At 54.9% G+C, this 27,039-nt stretch overlaps 2 protein-coding genes and 1 long non-coding RNA gene across 7 annotated transcripts in view; 2 read left to right on the top strand and 1 right to left on the bottom strand.

Annotated features, from left to right (window-relative positions):
• Positions 1–13,362, top strand: part of GDPD5 (glycerophosphodiester phosphodiesterase domain containing 5) — an 85,319-nt gene extending 71,957 nt beyond the window's left edge. For all 4 annotated transcript variants that reach the window (XM_039228727.1, XM_039228728.1, XM_039228729.1 and 1 more), the window contains 8 exons: positions 1,983–2,065; positions 3,213–3,363; positions 3,911–4,129; positions 4,705–4,862; positions 5,101–5,248; positions 6,710–6,792; positions 9,585–9,697; positions 12,385–13,362. In XM_039228727.1, coding sequence (XP_039084658.1) covers positions 1,983–2,065; positions 3,213–3,363; positions 3,911–4,129; positions 4,705–4,862; positions 5,101–5,248; positions 6,710–6,792; positions 9,585–9,697; positions 12,385–12,533 — 1,104 coding nt within the window. In that variant the 3' untranslated portion in view covers positions 12,534–13,362. The remainder of the gene's footprint in view (positions 1–1,982; positions 2,066–3,212; positions 3,364–3,910; positions 4,130–4,704; positions 4,863–5,100; positions 5,249–6,709; positions 6,793–9,584; positions 9,698–12,384) is intronic.
• Positions 3,303–18,547, bottom strand: LOC120229613. The gene is made up of 4 exons (XR_005527787.1): positions 18,458–18,547; positions 16,537–16,624; positions 8,130–8,304; positions 3,303–3,386 (listed from the first exon to the last, which is right to left on the bottom strand). It is a non-coding gene; the product is annotated as an uncharacterized LOC120229613 (long non-coding RNA).
• Positions 16,288–25,360, top strand: KLHL35 (kelch like family member 35). 2 transcript variants are annotated; one of them, XM_039228732.1, is made up of 7 exons: positions 16,288–16,310; positions 18,465–19,325; positions 20,554–20,738; positions 21,682–21,800; positions 22,450–22,638; positions 23,971–24,159; positions 25,023–25,360. In XM_039228732.1, the coding sequence occupies exons 1-7, from the start codon at positions 16,303–16,305 to the stop codon at positions 25,209–25,211; spliced, it is 1,740 nt and encodes a 579-aa protein (XP_039084663.1). In that variant the 5' UTR covers positions 16,288–16,302; the 3' UTR covers positions 25,212–25,360. The 2 variants fall into 2 exon arrangements, with proteins under 2 accessions (XP_039084663.1, XP_039084662.1); XM_039228731.1 differs by lacking the exon at positions 16,288–16,310 and having other exon boundaries at positions 18,462–19,325.
• The last annotated feature ends 1,679 nt before the right edge of the window (positions 25,361–27,039 follow it).

Below are 27,039 nucleotides of genomic sequence, written 5' to 3'. Positions count from 1 at the left end.
ACACCTGTGTGTATCATTGAGTCTGGATCCACACATCTGTGTGTGATAAGCCCAAGTGCACCTTGCTGTCTTAGTGTGTCCGTGTGCCCTTGGCTGTATGGTTCTTCTGTGGGTACACCTGTGTGTGCGTGTGTGTCTTTAATATTTGGTCAGACTAACTCCAAAGTCAGGACTTTTTTTTTTTTTTTTTTTTTAAACAAAGCAACATATTTGTAAGCTCCTTAGTTGTTTGTTTTTAATGTTTTATTTATTTCTAGGAGAGAGAGAGAGAGAGACGGCATGAGCAGGGGAGGGTCAGAGAGAGAGGGAGTCACAGACTGAAACAGGCTCCAGGCTCTGAGCTGGCAGTCAGCACAGAGCCCGACGCGGGGCTCGAACCCACGAACCGCGAGATCATGACCTAAGCGAAAGTCGGACGCTTAACCGACTAAGCCACCCAGGCGCCCCTAAAGTCAGGACTTTTAACTGCAGTGGCCTGCCCACCTGAGTCTGTGACAGCCAACCCTCACATACACACTCCTGACAAAAGAACCCCACTTGAGCTTAGGCCTGAGGCAGGTAGGGATTAAGAATTCACCCTGAAATCCCACATGGTTCTTGGAGCCCTCCTGGAGTCCCAAGGCTGGCCAGGGAGGGCTAGGTTTCCCTGCTTCCCTCTCCAGGCCAGCACCTACCCCTGGGAGCGCAGATTCAAAAGCCTCTGGAAAAGAGACTCCGCCCTTCCCAGTCACTTCCCCTGCACCCCAGAGGCCATTGTAGCCTCCCCCCCAACCCCACTGTGCTCCTTTGTGTCCACGATGAGTCTACCTTGAGTCTACCTGCAGCAGCCTCAGCCCACAAAGGAGCACCTCCTGGGCAGCCACTTGTGGGAGGTCTGGCGGCAGGACGTTTAGAGGTGAGCTGGGCAGACACTCCACTGAGGTCACACCTGTCTCTAGATGCCTCTGTGGCCTTGTCCCACTTCTGGGTGGGGCCACACAGCACACCTGACTGGGGAAGGTGGCCATGTCCCCCAAAACTGCTCCGCCCCAGGGAAAGGGGAAGAAAGGAACTCAGTTATAGAGACTGCTGATGCCCCTTATCTCACCTGTGAGCTTGATAACATTAGCCTATTTTATAGCTAAAAAATCCAAGGTGCAGAAGGTGAGGCGACTGGGAAGTCCAGCTGCTCCTTCCCACTCCCACTGCACTGGGTCCTAGCCCAATCCCCGATATGGTGGTGACCCCCAGTGGCAACAAAGGGTATGACAGAGCCTTCAGGCAAGACAGAACTAGGGAGGGAGACTTCAACCTCCAACTCTCCCAACTGGAAGGACCCTCAGAGAACAATGGATATATACCCCCAAGGGGAAAATGGGGAAGCTGAGGTCCATAGGAGAAAGAGATGCACCAGCAGTTACAAAGTTAGTTTATGGCAGGGCCAGGGCTAGACCCAGGTTTTCTGATGTGTACGCTACAGGATTAGTAGTAGTCATTTATTAAGCATTTATTGTACGTCAGGCAGCATGGTTAGGGGCTTTTAATCCATGTAACAGTCTGGGGATGGGCCTGTCATGGCTGTATGGATGACAAAACGGGTCATTCTATGGAAACGCTGCCATCCTGTGTCCCCTCCCCTCTCCCCCTCTGGGATCTCCACCCAGACTCCAGGTATAACCAGGAGGAAACATGGCTTGCAGTCCAGCCCAAGACTGACGAGGCAGAGGACCGTATAAAAGCCCTCGCACCCCCACATTTATATACATCAACACTAACCAACCACTCTGCCTCCTCCCCACCCCACCGCCACGTGAGGCAGGCATCATTTCACTGATGAGGAGACCAAACCTCTGAGAAGCTGCATGGGTGTCCAGGGTCCCACAGCTACTACTGGGAGGAGTTGGAATTAGAACCAGACTTACTCCAGCCTCCCAACACGGAAGGTTCTAGATTGGCTGGGGAGGTGTTCATCAGCTAAATCTCGGCTCTCCCTTTCTGCCCAGCTGGCCCCAGAGCACACGCTGATGTCCTTCCGGAAGGCTCTCGAGCAGAAGCTGTATGGGCTACAGGCTGATGTCACCATCAGGTAGGTGTGGGGGTCAGGAGGACTGCCAGTCCCCTCATCCCTGCCGCATCCACATCCGGGACCCTGCTGGAGGAGCCTCGGGTCCCAGAGCCTCAGAGAGGGGGCTTGGATGGTTCGCCCAGGGCCGACACCCTGTTTGTGCCAGATGCCAGGATATAAAATAGGGAACTAAGCAGCTGCTCTTGGCTCCAGCAGGGGTGAGTGTGTGGGACCTGGAGTCCTGCCGCAGATCCACCTGAAGGAAAGACTAGATCTGAGTGGCTCAGCAAGTGGAGCTCAAACACCGATGGCTGGGATAAGCATGCTGCAGAGTGATATATTCACTGTGATGTCAATTTTATTTTACAAGACCACAGAAACCGATTTCTACGTTTTCGACATGTAGATTTTAAAAGTATGTGTTAACATGAAAGGTCAAGAAGAATTCATACCCATCTCACAACAGATTATCTCTGAGGAAAGAGGCAGGGCTGCCATGTACAGCTACACGGGTTGTGTAGTGAATAAGGACATCACATGCATGAGGGTATGATATCGTAGATATCTGGTCCCAGTGTAGATACCACAGAATTGTGTACCAAAACCTTCTAGCAGATGGAGGTAAATTGCCTTGAGGAAGGAGGGCTCAGGTGCCTTTTACTGTGTCACACTAAGACATGATATGTGGTATCAGCAGCTCCAGTTGGGTAGACTAGGATGGTGGGAAGGGGGAAGGTCAAAGGCGCCTGCATTTGTACTGTTGTAGTATGGCATCACATGGCCTGGGTTCTAAGTCAGGTTCTACCATTTACTGGCTAGTGGGTCTTGAGCTAGGTACTTCCCTCTCCCAGCCTCAGTTTCCCCATCATCAAACGAGGTAGTACCTATCTACTAAGGTTGCTAAAAGAATAGACCCAGCCCTCCATCCTCATCAGCCCCTAACCCCATCTGACCCTCACAGAGAGCCGGAAGGAGTCACCTGTCAGTCCCCTGTCCTCCCTGTGCAGACAGGGAACCTGAGGTCCAGAGAGAGGCAAAGCCTGCCTGGGTGTCATGGGGGTTGTAGAAGTGGGTAGGAAGAAGCCTACATGTGTTGGTAGGGGGATGACTGGTGGGCAGGTGAGGGACCCTGGGCGGACAGTGACGTGGGGACCCCACCTTCCCGCAGCCTGGACGGCGTGCCCTTTCTCATGCATGACACCACCCTGCGGCGCACCACCAACGTGGAGGAGTTGTTCCCGGAGCTCGCCCGCAGGCCCGCCTCCATGCTGAACTGGACCATCCTGCAGAGGCTCAATGCTGGCCAGTGGTTCCTGAAGGTCTGGCTGTACCTGTCCCAGTCCTAGGCATGGAAAGTAGAGGCGGGGACCCCATGGAGTAAGAGGGCTGGGGCCGGTCATCAGCTCAGATGACACCTAGCCCCCACCGCTAGCATCAGTGACTCACATCCAGGCTGGTCAGTGGCCTGCTTTGGCTTTGGCCACTGAAGCCCTGATCTCATGGTTGTCACTGCCTTTTCTGGTTCTGTCTCCCCCATCAGAAAAAGTTGATGGTGGTGATGTTAACAGTCAAACTCTAGAGGGAAATCGGTTCCCTGGGGTGAAATGCTACTAAAGGAGAAATATGCTAGGGTCTGGGATAAGTTCCAAGCAACTGATTCTTTCAGTAAACAGGTGTGGCACAGAAAAGTTAGGGTCGCAGTCTTCTAGTGCCCCCACAGGGCCACAGCTATCAATTTACCTGAGCCGCGCCGCAGTAGGCACCGGGGGGGGGGGGGGGGGGGGTCTCCGTGCTCAGTAGCCAAGAAGGCACATGGAGGCCCCAAGGGGCTGGTGAGGCAGCCATGTGTGTCCCTTTCTCTGCCAGACGGATCCCTTCTGGACGGCCAGCTCCCTGTCACCCTCCGACCACAGGGAGGCTCAGAACCAGTCCATCTGCAGCTTAGCAGAGCTCCTGGAGCTGGCCAAGGGCAATGCCACGCTGCTGCTCAATCTGCGTGACCCGCCACGGGAACACCCCTACCGCGGCAGCTTCCTCAACATCACGCTGGAGGCCTTGCTGCGCTCTGGCTTCCCCCAGCACCAGGTCAGGCCCTGCATAGCAGCCCAGCCCTGCGCCCCCCAAAACCCTGGCCTGGCTGCAGGAGGACTGCAGCGTAATGTCACTGCACCCCTGTCCAGACCTCAGTTTCCACATATGTAGAATGGGGGTAGTGTGCCCCTTGCCTTCCTGACCAGGTCATTGTGGAGACAAGAGGGAAACAAAGTCCTTTAAAATGTACAAGGGGTGCGAGCAGGTTCTCCGGGACAGTCATTTCCATGAAGCGCTGCCCGCATCCTTGTGCTGTAACACTTGGAGATCAGAGGAATTCCAAACCGGTTTATGGCAGCACACTAAACTGGTGTCATCCTACAGAGTGACTGACGCCTGGGTTGTCAGTCTTGTCATGACAGGTCTCCAGGGGAAGCTCCCTGAGTTGTTGCTAGAGCAGTTTCACAGCCTGGGCGGGGACCAGGCTGACCCCCATAGTGATGATTACACGTAAGCTCCCCTGTGTGCCAGGTCCCGGCTCTTTGAAACCTTCCAGGGCCTTCTGGCGGTAGACGCTCTAACCCCATTTGATGAAGAGAAAGCTGAGGCTGCCCCCCTCCCGCCTGCAGGTCATGTGGCTGCCTAACAGGCAGAGGCCCTTCGTGCGGAAGGTGGCTCCTGGCTTCCAACAGACGTCGGGCTCCAAGGAGGCAGCTGCCAGCCTGCGGAGAGGCCACATCCAGAGGCTGAATCTGCGCTACACTCAAGTGTCCCGCCAGGAGCTCAGGTGTCCATCCCCCCACCCCCCCTCCGGAGGCTGGCTCACAGGAGCTCCTGGTGCAGACAGCAGAGGCCAAGAGCATCAGGGGGAGCTGGGCTTGGTCTGGCTTGGTCTTCTGGGCGTGCAGACCCCTTTCTCCAGCCCCAGCTGTGGGGGTGGCAGGACATTCGTGAGGGGGACATGCTTTACGGGCCTGGAGTCCCCAGTCTGAGGGCTGACCAGCCTCCATCCCCCTGCCCCACAGGGACTATGCATCCTGGAACTTGAGCGTGAACCTCTACACAGTCAATGCACCGTGGCTCTTCTCTTTGCTGTGGTGCGCGGGGGTCCCGTCTGTCACCTCCGACAACTCCCATGCCCTGTCCCAGGTGCCTTCCCCTCTCTGGATCATGGTAAGTTGGGAAATTGTTGTGGGGGGAGGGGTCCAGAGGGCACCTGGGGGTGTAGAGAGAGCCTGTGGCTCAGGGTTGGGGGGTAGGCTCCATGCTCAGGGCTCTCCGGTGAGATCTCAAGGGTGGGGGCAGTGCATGGTGGGGGGCCTGGGCTTGAGGCAAAAGGAAGATCATGGCCTCTGGGGTCTGCACTAAGGTGAGGGGGGTGTGGAAAGAACCTGGGCCCAACCCACAGGGAGAAAAACATCATGTAAGGGCCCCAGAGAAGTAAATTACTACTTGGGGGGTTGGGTTTTGGGGGTTTGTTGTATTTTGTTTTAAAGAAAGGGAAGGCATTAGGAAAGGAGGGTAACAACAGGACAGACAGGAAACATGTAAAAGCTGCTCTGAGAATACACCAGTAACACCAGTTTTCAAGTGGTCGGTCGGTCCCCTGCAGACTGGCCTGAGCTCCAGTTGCTCTGCCACAGGGGGCGGGGGGCGGGGGGGAGCCCAACTCCCCACCGCCACCTCCCTGAGGACCTGACGGCCAGTCTGAGGGTCTTGTTATGGCTGAGACAGTGTCAGCGTCAAGTAATCAGGTCTAGGTTAGGGATGGTCACGTCCGTCCGCCTGCCCGTGGTCCTTACAAACCTCCAGAGGCTTTGCTGGGAAGCAGCACCTCACCGACCGGCCGCCGCAGCAGTGTGCACAGAGTGTCAGGCGACAGGAGCTGACCGGCAGCAAGAAGTGCTCCTTTGTCCAGCCCCACCCATCCTCCTCAGTTACCTGACATCAAGGCCTGGCTGCCCTGGAGGCTTCGCCCTCCCTGGCCCCCCTGGGGGCAGCCCCTCGCTCCACACCCTGCAGTGACACACGTCATCTCATACTGGCACAGATGCCCAATGCACCGCTGCGTACCTACTAGTCACTTACACCCTCACATTCAGCTATTTGTCTTTCATTACTCAGCTTCTGCTTGGAGCCCCCTGTAAGCACACAAACCCGCCAGGCTTATTCACACATGCCACCTCTGCCCTGAATGCCACACAGACCTTTTTTTTTTTTTTTGGTTTTGGTTTTTTGAGTGAGAAAGGGGGGTACAAGTGAGGGGGAGAAAGAATCCCACAAGGGGCAGAGAGAAGTGGGGCACATGCTCACCTGATGTGGGACTCAAACTCACAGACTGAGATCATGACCTGAGCCGAAGTCAGATGCTTAACAACTGAGCCACCAGGCGCCCCACACAGAACTTTTTATCCTACACTCACACACGCGCGCACACACACACACACACACACAGAGGCCCACAGTGCTCAGCGCCTACTCCTACAAAATATCATCTCAAGCCCTGAAGCCCCCTCTGGACCCGCCCAGCTCATCCCTGATAGTGAGTGGGGTCCTCCTGCCCATATGGACCCTCAGCCTGGGGCCCCGGTATGGACCGGCCAGGACTGAAAAGCGGCCCCGATCTGTCCACAGCCCCCAGACGAGTACTGTCTCATGTGGGTCACCGCGGACCTGATCTCGTTCAGCCTCATCATTGGCATCTTCGTGCTGCAGAAGTGAGTAGGCCCAGACGCCCTTCCACAGCCTTCCCTGCCCCACAGCGGGCAAGCCCCCACCTCAGCCAGTCAGACCTCCCCAAGTCCAGGGCCAGGAGAAGCCCTGCCCAGGCAGCCTGTTCAGGGTGGAGGGAGGACTGCCCAGTGGCCCGCAGCCCGTCCTCCTCAGCCAGAGCTGAGGGGCTCCCGGAACAAGTACCCGCCTAGGAGCCCACAGCCAGCCAAGCTCTGCCATGGTTTGCTATGTGGACTTTGGCTCGAGTCCTGACCTGGTCCCCGGGGCCTGGATTGTCACCGGCACTCAGGTGTGCCGTGCTGGAGACCTCCTGCCGGTCGGGGCAGCAGCCGGGATGGTGGCTGCTGTGGGGAAGTGGGGTTGGTCTGGGGGAGGGTTTAGGGCCAGGCAGGGGCCCCAAACCAGCCCCAAACAGCAACTGGCCGTTCTGTTCCTGACTGACGTTCTCTCTCTGTCACACACCGCTCTGATCCGGCGCATGTCCCTCCTCTCTCTCCCCACCCCCCTCTCTGCTGCACTCTGGCATCTCACAGCTATCACTTGATCAGGTAATTCTGGTGTGGTCTTCCTCTCCTGTTCCTCTTTCTCCCTCTTCCTTGACACCCCCTTCTCCACCCCCTTCTCCAGTTCCCTCTGAGAACCTGCCGTGCACTGAGCCGGTGCCTGGGTCAGGGTCCCTCGCGGGTCACCCTCCCAGACACCTCCCCCTCGCCTGAAGCCTCCTCCTGTCCCCTGCCCTCCGTCTTTCCCCCACAACCCTCCCTTCTCTCCCCATCTTGCCCGGTGTGTCCCTCCTCGCTGTCTCTGTGGACGGGAGCCCACACTTCCCTGCAGGTTTGCTGGCCTGGCCTCTCTCAGCACCGAAGCGGCTCCCTTTGGGCAGGGGCTGTGCCTGGCCGTCCCTCCCCCCACCAAGTCTGGCACTCGCAGGGGCCTTCACCACTAGCCGGTGCAAACCTACCAAGTTCTATCCCTCCCTTCCCAACTCTTGGCTTTGCCTCTGTTTATCTTTTTCTGTGTCTCTCTCACTTTGTGACTCCTACCCCCCCACCTTATACACACGGCCTCCCTGCTTTCCCCAGGGGGCACCCTGCAGTGGTTGAGCTTCCTGTCCTCGAGGTGCCTGGCTGCAGCGATCCCGACCTGCCACTTTCCTCCTAAGCTTAATGTTAATTTCCAACAGGAGTCCTAGGTCCTGGGTTCCAAGCCCTCACCTAGGCCAAGTGCCTTGGGCCTCCTGCCTTAGACAGCCTCACTGACCAGCTTCCAGAGGACACGCTGCTCCCGGGCTGAGGGGCTGAGGCAGCAAAGGGACACATACCTGGCCCTTCCTTCATTCTCAGCCAGCAGACATCCACATGTGCTGGGGCTGTGCTGGGCCTACAGTGAGGAGCCAGGACGTCACCCTCGGAGCCCCGGTGTGCTGGGTGGTCGCCAGCCAGGGTGGCTCAGGTGCTGGGATGGACATATCCAGCCAGGGTCGTGTCACTGTCTTCCTGGGGATCAGGAGAGGAATTATGGAGGAGGGGACCCTGAGGGAGAATATCATGCCCTGCAGGCCCCCTTCCTCCATTTGCTCACGGAACCAATACTATGGGCACCCTCCACACAGCAGGCATTGAGGTTGATGCCAGGGACACAGTGGCAGATAAGAGATCTTTCGCTGCCCTCAAGGACATGTAGGGCAGCCAGCCCAGCCAGAACACAGGCTGCCTTCTCCTCTGCTTCCTGCTTTCCCCTGGTCTGTCTGTCCTTTTCATTTGCCCATCTGCCTGTCCACCTGTCTGTCCATTTCTGCTGTGCTGACCCCATCTGGAAACAACTGATGTCTCATGGAGTCTGGGCTGCACCCCCCACCCTGGCTGGGCTCAGCGCCCAAGGGGTTGGGTACTTGTTTCCAAGCTGCCCCCTGCTTCTCTTGGTGGGAATGAGGGTGGGGGTTCGGTGAGTCTTTCTGTCTAGTTTGCAGGACAAGTCATAAGTTCAGAGACCAGAGATTTGGGGCTGGTTCAGAGGTATCGCAATAGCAAAAACTGCTGTGGGCTGGGCACAGAAGGCCGAGTTACCCAGCCCTTCCTGGCCCCTGCACACCCCGTACAGCCCCACCTCTTGCCCACTGGCTTAATTTTATCCCACACCTCATTCCTGCCTCTGCCTTCAGAGGGATTAATGCCCAATCTAGCCTGTGCCTCCCATGAGGAAACAGGCCACTCTCCTAGGGTTGTCGGAGCAGAGCAGCCTCTGGCTCACCCAAGTCACTTGGACACCCTTGCCTCTGAACCTGTGAAGACAAGCCCCCCCACTGCCTCCCCTCCCGCCCCTCTTTCACTTCACTGGCGGCGGGGGGGGCTCCCCACTGACTTCACTCAGTCTGGCCTGATGGTGGAGCTGGATGATGCATCAGCCGGGACTCCCGGAGACTGGTGTGCAACCCACAGATGGCTCGTCAATCAGGGCTGCTAAGCTCCCTCACCCCCATTTACCCCAAAGGTCAATGTGTAACTGCAAGCACCCGAAACAGAACTCACCAACCCCACAAACCATCTTCCTGGGCAAGGGGGGCTGAGCGAGTGTTCCGGGGATTAGAGGGAGGCAGCAGAGCCTTGGCTGAGTCAGCGCAGTCTGACTCCAGCCCTTCTCTGAGCCTCAGTTTCCCCATCTCTAGTCAGATAAGAGTCCTGCTGGTCTCTCAGGCCCAATCCAGAGAAGACTCTGGAACTGGGCAGGACCCTTGCTCTGAGGTAGGGTGGGGAAGGACCTGTGCCCATCTCTGCAGGTGGCGCCTGGGTGGCATACGGAGCTACAACCCCGAGCAGATCATGCTGAGTGCTGCGGTGCTCCGGACCAGCCGGGACGTCAGCATCATGAAGGAGAAGCTCATCTTCTCAGGTGTGCAGCCCTGCAGGTTGAGACAGGCAGTGGGCTCAGCTACCTCCACCCCAGCACGTACTCGAGTATGCGTGCACACATTCACATGCAGCACATACAGCCAGGGACACAGCACAAACATATGTCCACCCAGCATCATGTACACATACAGAAACATGCACTCCTCCGCATGCTGTCATCAACTCCAAGCCCTGTGGCAGTTAGCCCTCGGGCTGGTGGACAAAGGCACATGCAGGGGTGGGGGTAGGGGAGTCTGCTTTTAAGGCTCTCCCTCCTTTGCCTGGTTTATACACCACAGATATTGATTTTTCACTTCTGCTTGCTGCCAGCCCATTGATGGAATTCCCAGTCTGATGGAGGAGGCAGCTTTAAGAATAAATACATAGAAAACTGGGGTCACTAGAACTCAACAGGTGTGCTGAGCCAGAGTGGGGTGCAGAGAAGAGTGGTCAGAGCTCTCTGAGGGTTTTGGGGCCCATTGTACAAGGAGGCGGCCCAGCTGAAATGGGACAGATGAGCAGGAGGGTCTGGGTGGTGGGTTGAAGTGAGAGCTGACCAAGCAGAGGGAAGGAAGGGTATTTAGGCAGGAACAGCATATGTTCAGAAGTAGTGAGGGGGGACGGCTTACTCGGGTACCAAGAACTATCATTCTGTATGGTGTGCGGGGGCAGCCTTGGGTTCGCTCACCCCAAGATGGCACGGGAGGCGGGGAGCACTCGGGCCATGAATGTGTGGTCAGGAGCTTGGGCTCCATTTTGAGAGCAGAGTTGGGTGATGGGCAGATCTGTCCCTGTTACAACAGGGCTGTAACAAAGCACTTCAAACTGGTGGTGTAAATAATAGAAATTTATAGTCTTGATTCTGGAGGCCAGAGTCCAAATTTAAGGTGTTGGCAAGGTTGGTTCACTCTGAGGACCGTGGGCAAAGGATCTGGTCCAGGCCTCTCTCCTTGACTTGTACATGGTCATCTTTGTGTTTACATGGTTCTCCCAGTATGCATGTGTCCAAATTTCATCTCTTCATAAGGACACTGGGCATACTGGACTAGGGCCCACCTTAATGACTTCATCTTAACATCTGCAACCACCTTATTTTCTTACCTTTTGTGAAGTACTGGGGGCTAGAACTTTCAACATATGAATTTTGGGGGAAGAAGCACAATTCCACCTGTAACAAGCATGGAGGGTGAACTCGAGAGGGAAGCTGGAGGCAAGGAAACCAGAAATTCAGGTGCAAGATTGGGTGCGGGAACACAGAGGAGAGATTTGAGGGATTTTTAGGAGCCAGATGGATTGGGGCTCAAATCCTAGCTCTATCCCCAACTAGAGTGTGAACCAGGGCACATTGGCATCAGACCCCTCCTGTGTAAAACGGACTGGCACCCCCCTTACAAGGTGCTTGTGGGGGCAGCACCACGCGTGGCCCAGAAGTGTGCTTGGTAAACACAGCCTGAACAAAGGAGACCCCAGTGGGGGTGACTGGTTTGGAAGATTGTTCCCAGGACTGTGTGAACATCCATTCATTCATTCTTCCCTTTACTTATTCATTCCTTCAACCAATGATTGCCAGGCACTGTTTTAGGTGCTTAGGATTTACAGATTCTTGCCTATGGGGCACTTACATTACTCCCCCCTTGGCTTAAAAGACCTCTGTCTCCTGGGAGCCTTCTCGGTTGAGCACCAAGGCTGGGTTAGAGGGCCTCCCCTTGTTGGCCACAGCCTTCTAGCCACACTGGGAAGCTCCTGGAAGGGCCAAAGGCACCTGGGGTCCCTAGGCTCCTACAGCCTGGCCCAGCGAAGTCAGAAGGGGTAGACAGAATGAAGGGAAAGCAAGAGGTCAGTCTCTAGGCCTGTAAGGTTCTGCCCATCCAGGGCCCCACCTCTCCTTCAGTGTCAAAGGACACTCGCATTCATTAAGCACCTTCTGAGAACAGATTCTGAGGAGCCAGCCACAGTCCTCATGCCACCCTGCTCACTCTAGGTTGAGAGGTCCTTTCTGGAGACCCTCATCCTCACCAAGGCACCCTGAGTCCCGTCAGGGTGGGCTCAGCTCCACTCAGCAGACCTTTCCTGAGCCTCTGCTCTATGTCCAGTGTTGTGCCAGGCAGTAGGGACACAGACGCCCAGACCTCACCCCGTGCTTGAAGTACTCAGTTGGTGGGGGCCACAGATAGTGACAGTACAGGATGTGATGGGGCAGGGGGAAGCAGAGGCTAAGGTGGACATCAGGCGGCCCCATCCCAGCTTGGGGGGCTCAGGGGAGGCTTTTAAGGGACCATAATAACAGAGATGAGAAAAACTGAGCCATATTTTAAGAAAAGGAAGTACTGATGGGGAGGTCACTCCTAGGAGTGACCAGGAGAGTGACTCTCCTAGGAGAGGGACCAATATGTGCAAAGGCCCCGAGTAAACACATGAGCACCAAGCTCAGGAGGGTGCAGATAGCTTTCTGTGGCTGGAAGGTGGAGTTCGAAGGGAGAGGAGGATGGGGTGTGGCCAGAGTGTTTGCAGAGTCCGAGGAGGGCCCTGAATGCCAACCTCAATGCCAAACCTGAACACAGTGACTTCATCAGCCCCCAAATGTCTGATCAGAAGCTGTTGAGAGTTACCCTTCCCCCTGCAACTGCCAGCCATCCTCACTGACCCCTCTTCTCCCTACTCACATTCTGCCTCCCTCTGGCCCAACAGAGATCAGCGACGGCATGGAGATCTCCGATGAGCTCTCTGTATGTTCAGACAACAGTTATGACATGTATGCCAACAGCGCTCCCACCCCTAAGGATAACCGAGGGAGTGGCAGCCGCACCAAGACTCTCACAGACCGGAGTGGGCGTTAGCTGAAGACCTGTCTGTCCCAGCCAGCACCTAACGTGGAGACCAGGGGACCCAAGAGAGCTGGCAGAAGCATGTCTGGACCTGGAGTGCTCTGTGAGCTGGCTCCACGGCCTCCTCATTGGCTCCAGCCTCCTGTCAGCCACAGCTCCCCTTGAAGGGGGCTCCCTTCTCACCTGAGGCCCAGCTGGGTCAGAACTCCAGCCTCACAGAGGCCCCTGCGGGCCTGGGGCTCGCTCTGGGAAGTCTGGGGCCCAGGGCCTGGTCCTCCCCTGGAGGCCTTCCCTTGCATCCTGATCTGGAAGCTCTGATGGGTCACTGCTGGGCCGCGTGGCAGCTGAGGATGTGGATGTCCACGTGTGTCCATCCTCCTGTTTATGCTGAGGCAACCGACTTCTCTGTGTGGCTCCTGCCTTGAGGGCCTGGGCTGGGCCTCTGCCCCCAGCAGCTGTTCTTCACATCCGTCTCAAAGCACAAGGAGGTCCAGCCCAGGAGGAAAGCCTGCCGTGGTGGACACACTCCTCCCTAACCAGCCTCCTACCACCACGGGCCCTGCCTCAGGAGAGGGACTGAGCCATGTCCCAGGAGCAGCTGGAGACGGCCAGGAGAACAGGCCTAGGGCTGTTTTGTCCCTTGCTCTAGTGTCCAACCGGCTTCTAGGGCAGGGTGGCATAGGCCCAAGGGATCTGCGGACTGGCACAGCCTCAGGTTCCCACATCAGTGGCCACTCGGCAGTGGCCACCTGGGAAGAGCGTTCTAGGCATGGCCAAGGAGGCCTACAGTGGAGCAAGCCTGAGAGCCGTGGCCACTATGATTAAAGCTGCCATCCTGACATGTGCTGTCTCTGAACGGTCTGTGGGAGGGCAGGGATAGAACTTCCTGGGTTTGGGATTCAGTTTTGGCCAAAGGAGGAACCATCTTCAGAAATGAGTGGAAGAGTGGCAGGGTACTTGGGCCCCTACCCAGCGTCACCATGACACCAGGGGTTAATGGCCCTGGGGTTGGGGACCAGTATCCCCATACTGTGGTGGGGGAGATGGTCCTGGAGCAGTAAAGTGCCCATCCAAAGCCACACAGCCTAAAATGGGCAGAGGCAGACTCCCACCTAAGCTCTGGCCCCAGAGCTTACACGTGCCTTCCATAACCAGCCAGGAATGGCAAGGCAGAGGGGGAGGCCTCCTGGGTGGTGGAACTAGAGGTCCCCTCACAACCATATGGAGGCTTTCTGAGGTGCTTCCTAGGAGCCAAGGGATGTATCTCTTCTGGACAGAATTATTGGGGTCTGAGCAATTCTGGTACCTTCTTAGAAGAAAGGAAAAGAAAGCCCTCCCCAATTCTGGAATCCAGACTGGGCCCCCCACATTAACCTCTAGGACCACCCTCTGGGAACTGTGAGAGGAATCACACCCCCTTCCTCCTACTGAACTTCTACCAAGTGCATCCCTTTCCGAGACAGAGGTCAGCTCCTGCCTTTCCCTGGGCACAAAGTATAAGGGAAATCCTGAACAGCCAGGTCAGGGATGGGGCACATTGCTCTACCCAAAATGTCCCAGTAACCGCTCCAGCCTCTGGCAGGCCCACCCAGGAAAGTGGATTTGACCTTTCCTTTCAGCCCTTTCCTGTCCAGTCAGTCCCCCTGGCAGATTCATGGCCACACTCGGGCAACCTGAGACCTCCCAAAGCCTTCAGGAGCAGGTGGAGGCTGCTGGGAGTTCGGAGTGGGACAGCTAGTCAGCATCCCACTCTCACTGGGGCCCTATGCTGTACCCACCTCCCCATTGCAGAGGCCGTCCAGCTGCCTCCCCTCATCCCCCAAAACGGAGGCAGGATAGAGGCCATCCCCTAGGTGGGCAGATGGCCACTCCCATCTCCACGCTCAGCTGAGCCTGCAGCTTGTGGTCAGTGCTGGCTGCTGTCCCTTGACCTGAAGAGTTCCTGAGAACCCCACCCTCCTGATGCCATCCCCACATCCTCCCCTGGTCTGTGGAGGACAGACTGACTGTCCTGTTCACAGGGAAACTGGAGACAGGGCCCCTCCCTGTCCCACTCCTTCCTTTGCTTGGACCTCAGGGGCACAGCCTCCTCTGGGTGAGCCTGCTCCAGGGCCATCCTTCCCAAGTTCAGATAAAAGGTGACCCAGAGGCATCTGAGTGGCTCAATCGGTTAAGTGTCCAACTCTTAGGTTCGGCTCAGGTCACGATCTAAGGGACGTGGGATTGAGCCCCACATCAGGCTCTGCACTGACAATGTGGAACCTGCTTGGGATTCTCTTTCCTCTCTGTCTCTCTGCCCCTACCCTCTGCTCGTGCTCTCTGAAAATAAATAAACATAAAAAAAGAAAAGGTGCCAGAATTTCTCATAACCTTTGACACAGAGCAACACACACTCCTTTCTTAGGGGGAAGGGAGACAGACCATTCCCTGGCATGGGATGCTGGGAACAGACTCTGCCCTGCCCCCAGGACACCTACTTGGCCAGCATCATGGTGACCCCTGCCATCCCAGCTCCCTCCACAAACTTTGCCTGCCTGAGCTGGCTGGGCCACATTCCTGTGGCACCCAGGCCTCACTGACTCCACATGGCATGTGGCTTTCACTTACAGACCCCCTCGTGAGCGTCACAGCAACCCATTGAGAGGGGAGGAGCAGGAACTGGGAGCATTCCTACTGCCACGATGAAGATCTGAGCCAAGGGACGAGCAGGGGTCTGCCTCGGGCCGCAGGGCAAGTCACAGCAGTTCCAGGACCAGACCCCAAGCGCCCTGGGCCTATCCAGGCTCTTGTCAAAGCAACCTCCTCCCGGTAGCTATCCTCTTCCATGAAAGGCAAATCTCCCCACCCGCCTCTCAAACACTAGGCCCTGTGGTCCCTTGTGGAGGCAGCCTACGGGGTTGCCTCCTCGGTGTCCAGGAGGCCAGGCCAGCCCAAAGCTGCGTCCTCTCATCCCCACCAACCAGGCCTGCTCGGTACCACCACGTCCCACCTCACTGGGTCCCCTCCGAGGCGCGTACATTGCTGAAAAACACCTCAACTCATAGGACACACACGGTCCACAAGACACAGCCCTCTTCCTGTATAGATCCACGTCAAACCCAGAAACAATCACTTAGAGATGGACACTAAGACGGACACACCAGGCAGACGACCAGACACCTGCAGTCCGATAAGACAAAGTCTGCTGTCAGGCAGGAACACAGATAAGGGAGAACCACACAGAGGCAGGAGGGAAACGGGAGACCTCTAAGCTATGCAGTCACATGCTTAGTCACACCTACAGCTACACAATCACCCACCCCGGTGCCACACAGTCACCACGTCCCCATGCACTCCCACGCTTGCATACAGGGACCCTGGAACACCTGTACGCTCACAACCACCCAATTACACCCCAGCTCCCTAGGGCAATCTCCCCCACACCTTCACATCCATGCATTTATTGAGGGGTGCAGCCAGTGCCAGTCACCCCCAATTCAGGTACGATTCCTGAGATGTATGGACAGTCAATGCCACGCTTACTCTCGCCTCCTTCCTCCCCTCCCTCCGTCCCTGGGCCGGTCCAAGAATGGAACAAAAGCCCAGCATCCCCTCCTCGCCTCCTCCCCCTCTCTGTTCCCCTCCCCCCTGGCGTCCGGCCCCTTTGTCCTCCTGCAGCTGAGGCAGAGCGGGAGTCCAGGCAGAGCAGCAAGGACAGTGGAGCGAGACTGCCGGGTGCGGCAGCAGGACAGACAGGAGGGGTCGGCGCCAGAGCAGCAGCGCAGAGCACCAGGGTGAGGGCATGGCCAGGTAAGTTCCAGGTACATCCGGGGACTCAGACCCTCGCGGCAAGGCTGTGTCGTGTCTAAAAGTCTGAGTGTGTGTTTGTGGGTGTGGGTGTGAACGAGAACAGGGTAGCATGTCAACTTCTAGAGGCTGGATCTCTTAGTTGGCAGCAGGATCCTTGTCTGGAGGGGCCCAGATCCTTTGCTGGGGAGGGAGAATGCCCGACAGGGCCCTGCCTGGGAATCCCTACCTTCCACGTTGCAACGGGTGTCCTCCAGCCCCCAGACTGGGAATCTCCAGGGTGGAAATGGAGTCTGATGTCCCAGCGCAGTAGACAGCTGCAGAACAAATGAAAAGATGCAAAAGCACTGGCGCGCTTCCCAGGAGAGGACTCCCTCCCTGCCCCACCAGGCAGCCCCTCGTGCAGCCGGGACAAGTCCCCCCTTACCCTGAGGAGACCTGCCCTCTTGGATCTCAGCTCAGGAGGCGGCTGCCTTCTTAGCCAGCAGCCTGCAGAGAAGGGAATGGGGGCAGCGTGCTCTGCTGACCTCTCACCTCCCTCCGCTGATCCTGGGCTGCTCCAGGACATCCCCCAGCCCTGCCAAGTGTGGCTGAGCAGCTAGGCATGCAGAGACCGGAGCCAGGTGGGTGCAGGGCCCGGCCCCTCTCCTTGGGCACAGTTAGCTTCCTGGGACCCTGCCCACCACGGAGCCCATTTCTGTAATCCCGAGACAGGGGATCCACCACCAAGGATGACCGGGGCATGAGCAGTGAAAGCCAGACTAACACTGGGCAAGATTTGACCTCCAGGGCAAGTAGCCTCGTGCGGTGAGCTCCCTGTCCCTGGAGGTGTGCAAGCACAGACTGTATGTTCATAATGGCCAAGTTACAACCAGCCCAGTGCGGCCCTTCAGTCTGCACAGTGCTTTCACACACACCTTTCTTTCGATCCTCACAGCAACCACTGAAAGTCTGACTCCCTGTGTGTTTGTTTCCTTATGAGACTTAAAGAAGGGCAGGGGCATCTAAAGAAATGTTCAGGGTTGTAAGGATCAAATGAAATTGTGAACATAAAAGCAACTAACACATGTGCTTCCTTCCTCTCATGTAAAAAAAAAACATGTGAAGAAATGTTAGCTGAGTTTGTACTATGTACCTAGCACTTTTTAAATTCCCCTTAATAGTCACAAAGTCACAACAATCCTGTGAAGTAGGCACTATGATCCCATCTCAGAAGAGGAAACTGAAGGGGAGTGACTTGCACAGCTCACACAGTGAGTCAGTGACAGAGGCAGGGTTAGAGCCCGGATCAGCCCTTAGAGCTAGCTCTATTTCCCCACAGTGCTTCCTTGAAAACATGGAGAGAACTCACTAGAGAGAGGGCCAACTTCCCTCTCAGCTGGGCCCTAGCCTCCGGCACTCCTCCCCGGGCCTTAGCAAAAGTTCTTTTCTAAATAGAGACAAGCTCCCTGCATTGCCTTCCTTCCCCTGGCTGATTCTACCTATGCTTCTTAGTCTGAAGATGCCTCCATAGGAACACCCTCCCAGACTCCCCTTCAATTGGGTTTAGTTGGCTATCGGCTCCCACACTCCTTGTAATCCCTTTCCTTATTAGACTCTCCTCAAATCATCCCATCTGAGAGCTCACCATCTGTCTCCTGCTGATATTAAGAAAAAGTTTCGTGGTGCCTGGGTGGCTCAGTCCGTGGAGCGTCTGACTTCTGCCCAGGTCATGCTCTCACAGTTCATGAGTTCGAGCCCCATATCAGCTCACTGCTGTCAGCACAGAGCCTGCTTTAGACCCTCTGTTCCTCTCTCTCTCTCTCTCACTCACTCAAAATAAACATTTTTTAAAAAGAAAGAAAAAGTTTAACGAGTCTAAAGATGAGAAAGAGTAAAATGGCTTAAGTGGGTAAGCGAAGGGGAAGAGATACAGCTAAGGCAGGGCCCAGCCCTTCAAGTAGTCAGGGGCTAGATCACTACAGCCATTAGGGCTCTGCGTGGAGGAGTGGAATGAGGAGCAGCTGAACAAATGAAAGCACACGCCTTACATCCATGCACACCTGCGTGAGCAAACCAGCCAAGGGACCAAGGAATAGACGGGCGAGGGGCCTCCGGCCCTCACGCCAGGCCCAACCGGGTGGATTTGTGACGCTGTTTGTGCTCTTTACCTGGCAGGATGCTGGAGAGTCCAGTGCTGGAGGAGTCGGAGCACGGGTCCCAGGGGCCGTGCGCCGGCTCTTGCCACGCGCAGCGCCTTCTGCAGACCCTCAACGCGTACCGACTGAGCGGCACCTTCACCGACGTGGTGCTGCGCGCCGGTGGCCGCGACTTTCCGTGCCACCGCGCGGCACTCAGCGCGGGCAGCGCCTACTTCCGCAGCCTGTTCGCCGCCGGGCAGCCGGAGCGCGGCCTGGCCGTGGTGCCCGTGGCCTCGGAGGCGCCGGGCGTGGCGGCGGCGGCTCTGGCCGTGGTGCTTGACTACGTGTACGGGGCGGGCGTGCGGCTGCGCGCTGAGGACGAGGCGGCCGCCGTGCTGGCGCTCGCAGAGCGGCTGGGCGTGGCGGGCCTGCGCGAGGCCTGCGCCAGCTTCCTCGAGGGTCGCCTGCGCGCCGCCAACAGCCTGGCGCTGCGTCGCGTGGCCGCCGCCTTCTCGCTCGCCTCACTGGCCGAGCGCTGCGGCCGCGTGCTGCGCCAGGCCTTCGTCGAAGTGGCGCGCCACGCCGACTTCCTGGAGCTGGCGCCGGACGAGGTGGCGGCGCTGCTGGCCGACCCGGCGCTGGGCGTGGCGCGCGAGGAGGCCGTGTTCGAGGCGGCCATGCGCTGGGTGCGCCACGACGCGCCGGCCCGCCGCGGGCAACTGCGGCGCCTGCTGGAGCACGTGCGCCTGCCCCTGCTGGCGCCCGCCTACTTCCTGGAGAAGGTGGAGGCCGACGAGTTGCTGCAGGCCAACCGCGAGTGCCGCCCTCTGCTGCTCGAGGCCCGCGCCTGCTTCATCCTTGGCTGCGAGGCTGGCGCGCTGCGGGCCCGGCCGCGGAGGTACGCCCCGCCCCCCTCGCCCCCCCACCCCCCTCGCCCCCCCACCCCCCTCACCCCCCAACCCCCATTCCCTTGCCTTCCACCCTTTCTCATCTTCTGTTCTACAACCACTCAGTCCTGTGGCATTCTTTAATCCAATCACGTAATCGTGCCTCTGGAATGAGATGTGGTCATGCATTCAGCACACACTTCATGGGCTTGATATTGGGAATTCTGTCTACCCTTGAAAGAGTCCATGATCTAATGAGGGAGAGGCGGGGATCTAACAACTTGTACACATCCTTTGTCTTGCCCATCCATCCGTAATTCTGGGTGTTTCCTCCGTGCGGGTCTTGTACTGGGTGCTTGGGACTTGGGAGTAGGTGGAAATAGATTTTACTTCCGAGAGCTCAACCTAGTAAGGGATATAAATAGGTCTTGAAAAAAAAAAAATAAGAGGCTTACTCCCACCCCTGGAAGGGCCAAACCAGGAGACTTTGCGTGGAGTAGTCAAGATTGTCACCCTCCCAGGGATAGAAGACAGGACGCCACTGTCTTCCCACACTGTGTCTCCAACACTAAGCTCAGGGCCTGGTACAAAGAAGATGCGCAGTGTTTGTCAAAGAATTAGGTAGGAAGTGGGTGGCTTGGTTTGGAAATTCTGGTGTGGTCAAAAGCCTGAGGAGTTGGTTAGTGGGAGGGGAGAATGCTTTGCTGAAAGGGTGTGTAGCCTGGTCCAAGGAATTAGTAATTAGGGAATGGGTTTAGGTGATTATAGTAGGAGGGAGGCAGCAGAGTCAGCAGTCTTCATTAAGGATGAAGGGCAGAAAGGGATGAAGAGAATGAGTTAGTGGCACCCAACCTGGGCTTGAATTCCAGCTCTCTCACTTATTGCCATGACTTCTGGCAAGCCAAAATCTGTGAGCCTCAGTTCCCTCCTCTGCAAAAAGAGTAGTAATCCCTGCCTAATAAGATTATCATAAGGATTGAATGAAGTAACATTTCTAGGTAAGGGCTCTGTAAAGATTCTTTCTCTGTAATTTAGAGGTCAATAGATTGGGGTTAGGGATTAGTGTGACACTCTTCCATCAATAGCTGGAAAGGAGGTTGGAGGTGACAGAGTCCAGCATGGGGCTGGAGGACAAAAGAGCGTGGAAGGGCAGGTCAGTACAGTGTGGTCATCGAGAGGGTGAGAGAAGGCCGAGAGTTGGGTGCGGGTTAACAGGCATTGGGCTTATCACCCTGCCAGATTCATGGACCTAGCTGAAGTGATCGTGGTCGTCGGCGGTTGTGACCGCAAGGGACTCCTGAAGTTGCCCTTCACTGATGCCTACCATCCAGAGAGCCGGCGCTGGACCCCTCTGCCCAGCCTCCCAGGCTACACGCGCTCAGAGTTTGCCGCCTGTGCTCTGCGCAATGACGTCTATGTCTCTGGTGAGGGCAGGCAGTGGCACCCCCACAGGATTGGCCTCTTTGCCTCTCATGCTGGTCCCTTGTTTTAATCTCCAATTGCAAAATTGGGGCAGGCCTTTCCTGATAACCTGCGGTTATTGCCTGAAGTGGTATGTACGTCTGCAGAGCCTGTCACTAGTGTGATTCCAACCCTGGGAAGGCTGCTCCTCAGAGGTGAGTCCCTGGTCAGTAACTCCAGGAGAACAGGGAAGGAGAGTCCACCGCCTGCATCCTGGGGCCTGGGCCCGTAGGACATACCAGTGCTCAGCTTCAGGGACTAGAAGTTCTGGTTCTGGTCTGTGATCTGGAATGAAAGGCTGTGTGGTCTTCAGCGGTACATTCCTGGTTTCTAAGCCGCATCTGAGTTTCCTGTCTGTAAACTGGGTACAATAATCCTAACACCTCATGGAAGGATGAGAACAGACATGAAATCGTGTGAAGGTAAAGGCAGAAATAAGGCAGGGTTACTAGGTCACACTCTACCTTTCCCCATCTCAGCGCAGGTGACTCTGCTTTCCCTTTGTCTCCATCAGCTTCCTGACACTTGGGCACACTTTGCACTCATGTCTATTTGAGTTCTAAGCGTTCTCCCCCCCCCCCCCCCCCCCCCCCCGCTGCTTCCCTGAGCACAGAGCCTGGCATACCACCATAAGGCACCCAGTGAAAATCAGCTCCCCCTCCCTGAGTCTCTCAGGCCTCTCCCATCAAAACTCCTGTCCCTTGTCCTAACTCACACCTTCCCACCATTCATTCAGAGCACACTGTCCAGGTCACAGGCCCAGAGCCTCACACCAGCACAGTGCGGGGAGTCCTTCCTGCTGTCTACCCTTAATGCTTCCTTTGCATCTGGGGGCCCTTATTTCTAGGTCTTTAGGGGTGCTGGGGCAAGAGGGCTTGGGGTCAACAGCTGCTTCTCTTTCCCTAGGAGGCCACATTAACAGCCGTGACGTGTGGATGTTTAGCTCCCCTCTGCACACCTGGATCAAGGTGGCCTCGCTGCTCAAGGGCAGGTGGAGGCATAAGATGGCAGTCATGCAGGGGCAGGTAGGGACACACAGCAGCTGCTGCCTGGTGGACCAAGGTACAGATCAATGGACTACTTGGGGAAGGCCCTCTAAGACACTCTTTGAAAGAAGCGATCTTAGGCACCAAAAAGGAAAGATACTTGCCTGAAATTACATAATAATGCTAATGCTAATACTGTTCACCATAATAGTACAGCCTAGTGGTCAGGGATCAAAGGTGTGGGCTCTGGGGCCAAACAGACTAGGTTTGAATTTTGACTCTGCCACTTAAAAAAAAAAAAAAAAAAAGGAAAAAAATCTGCTATCTTTGTAAGCTACATCCCAAATTCAGAAAAGAAAATAGAAGTTCTTAGGATCAGTGAAGTGAGTTGATAAACTCAATAAATTATTAGCTATTATTATTAAGTATCAGTTTGATGCCAGATATTTTACGAATTTAGTATCCACCCAGAGACTGACATTATCCCCAGTTAACAGAGGAAACGTGCTCAGGGAGGTTTGGTAAGTGCTTGGAGGCCTCCCAGGTGCCCACAGTGCCGGGAAGCACCCAGTGTGGGTCTTGAGAAAGTTTCTCTGCACAGAGCGGAACCGTGGGGCGGGCAAGCAGACAGCTTTGACTCCCGCCAAAGTGGCCGCGGCACCTCACCCTTGCTTGTCCTTATCCGCAGCTGTTTGTGGTGGGCGGCTTCGATGGCCTTCGGCGCCTGCACAGCGTAGAACGCTATGACCCCTTCTCCAACACCTGGGCACCTGCTACACCTCTCCCCGAGGCCGTGAGCTCGGCCGGAGTGGTGGCCTGCGCCGGCAGAATCTACGTGATCGGGGGTGCCGGACAAGACGGAGTCAGCACCAACAAGGTGGGCACAGAGGGGGCGTTGGAAGTGTGCTGTGTGCCAGGCGCAGAACCGGCACTTTGATGTCCTCGTCCATTTTCTCACTCTCACCAACCCTGAGAAGTGACCTTGTTTCAGGCAAGGAAGTGAGTTCAGAGAGATGGATGACCCCAAGGTCACCTGAGTATTTTTACCTGGTGCCACAGTGGTTTCATACATTTTAAAAATTGAGGGCAAGGATGGGATTACTGAAAATAATTTTTCCTCCGTTCAAACAACCGCCAGCACACGTTACTGAAAATTTAGAAACCAGAGAAACAGAAAAGTATCGCCCATGATCCTACCACCAAAGGATAACTACCATTAATATTTTGGTACATTGCCTTCCAGGCTTCTTCTGAATCTTTTTTTGTTTTAGTTTTGTGTTCTGTTAGTAAAATTTTGCATTCTGCTTTTTATTCTCACTTAAATGTAAGCAGATTTCCACATGCTTTTCACAGCCACCATTTCAGTAGTTCTTTAGGTGGAGAACCAGTCTATCAACCAAATTTTCTGTTGCTGAACATTTACGTTGTGAATAAAAATTAATCTTCATAGCAGCTTCCTCCCTCTGTTTCCCTTCCTTTGTGAGGATGGTCTCGCAAGTCTGTGGTTCTGGGACCTGAATCTTTCAAAAACTAGGATCCCTCATCCCTCCTTATTCCCACCCTGTCCCACCCCCACCCTCCTGGGGCTGGCTGGGGGAACTGCCCTTTAATATCCTTTTGTGCAGCACTGATTTGTTATAAGCCATTCCAGGGGTCTCCAAGTAAACAATTGAGGAAACTGAGTAAAGGTGAACACGGAGGTAGGATAAGCCCTCAGAAACTGTGGAAGGTGTTGTACACACTGGTGGTGCTGGGCAGCCTGTGGACAGCTGTAGGGATGGGGACTGCCAGGACAGCCCAGCTGGAAGCTCAGAGCACTAGGAGGAAGGAAGAGGGTTGACAATGTCTGCAACAAGAAATGCATCTCTACTGGGGGCCTGCTCTCTGAGGGCCTTCTCCAGCACTGGTGCAGATGGCACTTGCACCTCGTGGGACACAGACCTTTCCTGGACCTTGAAGGATGAGGCGGCTTTGGACAAAGGGAGGAGTCCAGGGCTGAGGCTCGAATGTGGAATCAGACTCAGCACCCCTGAGGGCAGGGCCGGTGGGTCTCCTCTATTCTTCCAGATGCTAGCTCAGGCCTGGTGGACACAGGCAATGTGTTGAATGAGTCCCCCTAGCCAGAGAGGTGGGAGGATGTGGGCAGTAAGGCAGTTGCGGGGGAGGGGGGGGGTGAAGCTTCACCACAGCCCCTCTGCCTGCCCCTCAGGTGCAGTGCTTTGACCCCGAGGAGGACCAGTGGAGCCTGCGATCACCGGCGCCCTTCTCACAGTGCTGTCTCGAGGCTGTCTCCCTTGAGGGCACCATCTATGTGGTAGGAGGCCTCATGAGCAAAATCTTCACTTATGACCCTGGCACAGATGTCTGGGGGGAGGCGGCTGTCCTCCCCAGCCCTGTGGTGAGTAGAGGCTCCCGGGCAAAGCCTTGGTACTTGTTGCATTTGGGAGAGCAAAGTCCCATGTCTAAGGATGTGGACTCCATGCTAGGCAGTTACACATAATTCCTTTCCTTTGTCCTCGTTATGATAACCAGCCTTGTGTTCCACAGGATGAGGAGACCAGCCTTAGGTTGAGGCCTCACCCAAGGCCACCAGTTAGGCCATATTAAGGCAGAGCATGGAACCCAAGTCCTAAGTGCTTTTAGCCTTGAATGGGGGTCTTGGGCTAAATGACCCTGCAGTCTCTCCTGTACTGAAGGCCACCAGCTGGTAGTCTGTTGGGGGGAGGTCAGAGTGGAGAAGGGACTTGGTAAGTTCCCTTGCCTTAGTAATATCAGAGCAGGGAGGTCCAGGCCCTGGCTGTTCTGGCCCCTGCATTCCTTGCCTCCCCCACCTCCTGTCCCCTTCCCTGAAACTCCAAAGAGACTACATAGACATGTGGTTGGGTTGCCGGTCCCTGCCAGTTCTGACCTTCAGTCATTCTAAGAGCCTGAGATTTCTGGCTTCTCTGAGTCTGAGATCATAGTGGTTGTGACTGTTATCACTGTTACTGGCAGTATGCAAAATGCTTAAATTGCTTAACCCCATTATCTGTTAAGGCAACCTTACGAAGAAGGGACAATTATTGTTCTCATTTTGCAGGTGACTTGTCTAAGGCCATTTACTAAGGGTCAAGCCAGAACTTGAACTCAGATTCATCCAGTCCCTGCCTTTCTGCAATCTAGACTGCCTGCTCATATTGTGTGGCTATTGTCTGGCCTGGCCAGCCAGGGACAGAGGGATCTCCAGGCTATCACTGATTATCTTTCTGTTTGTCCACCCAGGAGAGCTGTGGTGTGACTGTGTGTGATGGCAAAGTCCACATCCTTGGTGGCCGGGATGATCTCGGGGAGAGCACCGACAAGGTCTTCACCTTTGACCCCAGCAGTGGGCAGGTGGAGGCCCAGCCATCCCTACAGCGCTGTACCAGCTCCCATGGCTGCATCACCATCATTCAGAGCCTGAGCAGGTGACACGGACTTGAGCAGCCTGAAGCCAGGAAGCAGAGAAAGGAAAGAGAACTCAGATTCATCTGCTCCCCTCATGGCACCTCCATGTAAATAGCCCCTTAACTTATTGCCCCCCGCCCTTCCTCATAGAAATAAAACCTGTTCAAAGGTTGGGTCTGTGTTCCAGCTCAAGCCTGCTTTGCCTGGAGAAGTAATGCCAATATCTACTCCCTACTTTGACTCTTTACAAAGCACCTTCATATGTTACCTTGTTTACCTTCATGACGGCAGTGTGGACATGTTAAAAAAAATTATGAAACATTTCATGCATAAAAAGTATATATTTTTATATGGCTTAAGAATTATAATAAAGTAAATACCTGTGTTTCCACCATCTAGCTTAACAAACAGATCTTTACAAATGCCTTTGTAGGTACCTCCTTTCCTAAACCCATTCCTTCTCACATCCATCCCAGAGGTAACCACTGTCTACATTTGAGATTATTGGCATTTTTGAAACTTTTAATAAGCTAATTATTAATATTTGTATTTTACAGAGAAGGAACTGCCTTAAAAAGATGAGAATCACCCAAGATCACATACCTTAGTCAGTGGCAGAGTCTATGACTCAACATTTCATGAAGCTTCAGGAATACGTAAAGCACTTCTGGTCAGGATGGTTCTCTTTCTAAACCACCTTCTCCAATTCAAACACTTAGCAATGAGAGGTAAAATTAAAAGCCAGACAACTAAAAAGACAGAGGCTTAATTGTTGGTGGAAATGCAAACTGGCACAGCCACTCTGGAAAACACTGTGGAAGGTCTTCAAAAAATTACAGCTAGAACTACCCTATGACCCAACAATAGCACTATTAGGAATTTATCCAAAGGATACAGGAGTGCTGATGCATAGGGGCACATGTGCCCCAATGCTTAATAGCAGTGCTATCATCAATAGCCGAATTATGGAGAGTCCAAATGTTTGTCCACTGATGAATGGACAAACATGTTGTTTGTATATACAATGGAATTCTACCATTTGCAACAATGTAGATGGAACTGGAGGGTACTATGCTAAGTGAAATAAGTCAGTCAGATAAAGATCTATATCATGATTTTACAAACGTGGAATTTGAGAAACTTAACAGATGATCATAGGGGAAGGGAGGGAATAAGAAGATAAAAACAGAGGGAGGCAAACCGTAAGAGACTCTTAAATACAGAGAACAAACGGCTGATGGGGTTGGGGGGCTGAGGGTGGGGAAAATGGGTGGTGGGCATTGAGGAGGGTACTTTTTGGGATGAACACTGGGTGTTGTATATAAGTGATGAATCACAGAAATCTCCTGAAGCCAAAATTACACTGTATCATAGCTAACTTGACAATAAATAAACCAACAAACAAATGTAAAATAAAAAGACAGAGGCTTAGGCTTATAAGTAAGCAAACATATCCAAGGATCAGAAACAGAATTATATAATCATAAGGAAGGGAGAAGCTCCAGCTTTAAGTTTCAGACTCTGGGATAAAGCCTTAAAAAAAGGATTACAAATGAGGCTCACTACTAGATGCTAGGGCCAAGGAGGAGGGAGGAACTGACCCATGAAAGAAGTAGAAACAGAACAAAACCGTCATGGGACCCTGAGCAGCCCTGAGGCTCAGGGTGGCAGGCACCAGGGCCCAGGCCTGAGAACCCAGCCAGCCCAGGTTCCACACCTGGACTTATAAGATACCCAGTGTCAACAGGGGGCACAAGCTCCTCCTGCCATCATAAGCACCTGGGGGGCCTGGGCTCTATGGGCAGCCAAATAGAACTGCTAGAGGGGAAGGGATGAGCTCAGAGCACAGAGA

This window comes from Hyaena hyaena, unplaced genomic scaffold (genome assembly GCF_003009895.1).
Source record: "Hyaena hyaena isolate Hyena2069 unplaced genomic scaffold, ASM300989v1 scaffold_34, whole genome shotgun sequence".
Taxonomy (NCBI): domain Eukaryota; kingdom Metazoa; phylum Chordata; class Mammalia; order Carnivora; family Hyaenidae; genus Hyaena; species Hyaena hyaena.
The sequence above is the reverse complement of the archived record's forward strand: the minus strand, read 5'-3'. Positions and strand labels throughout refer to the sequence as shown.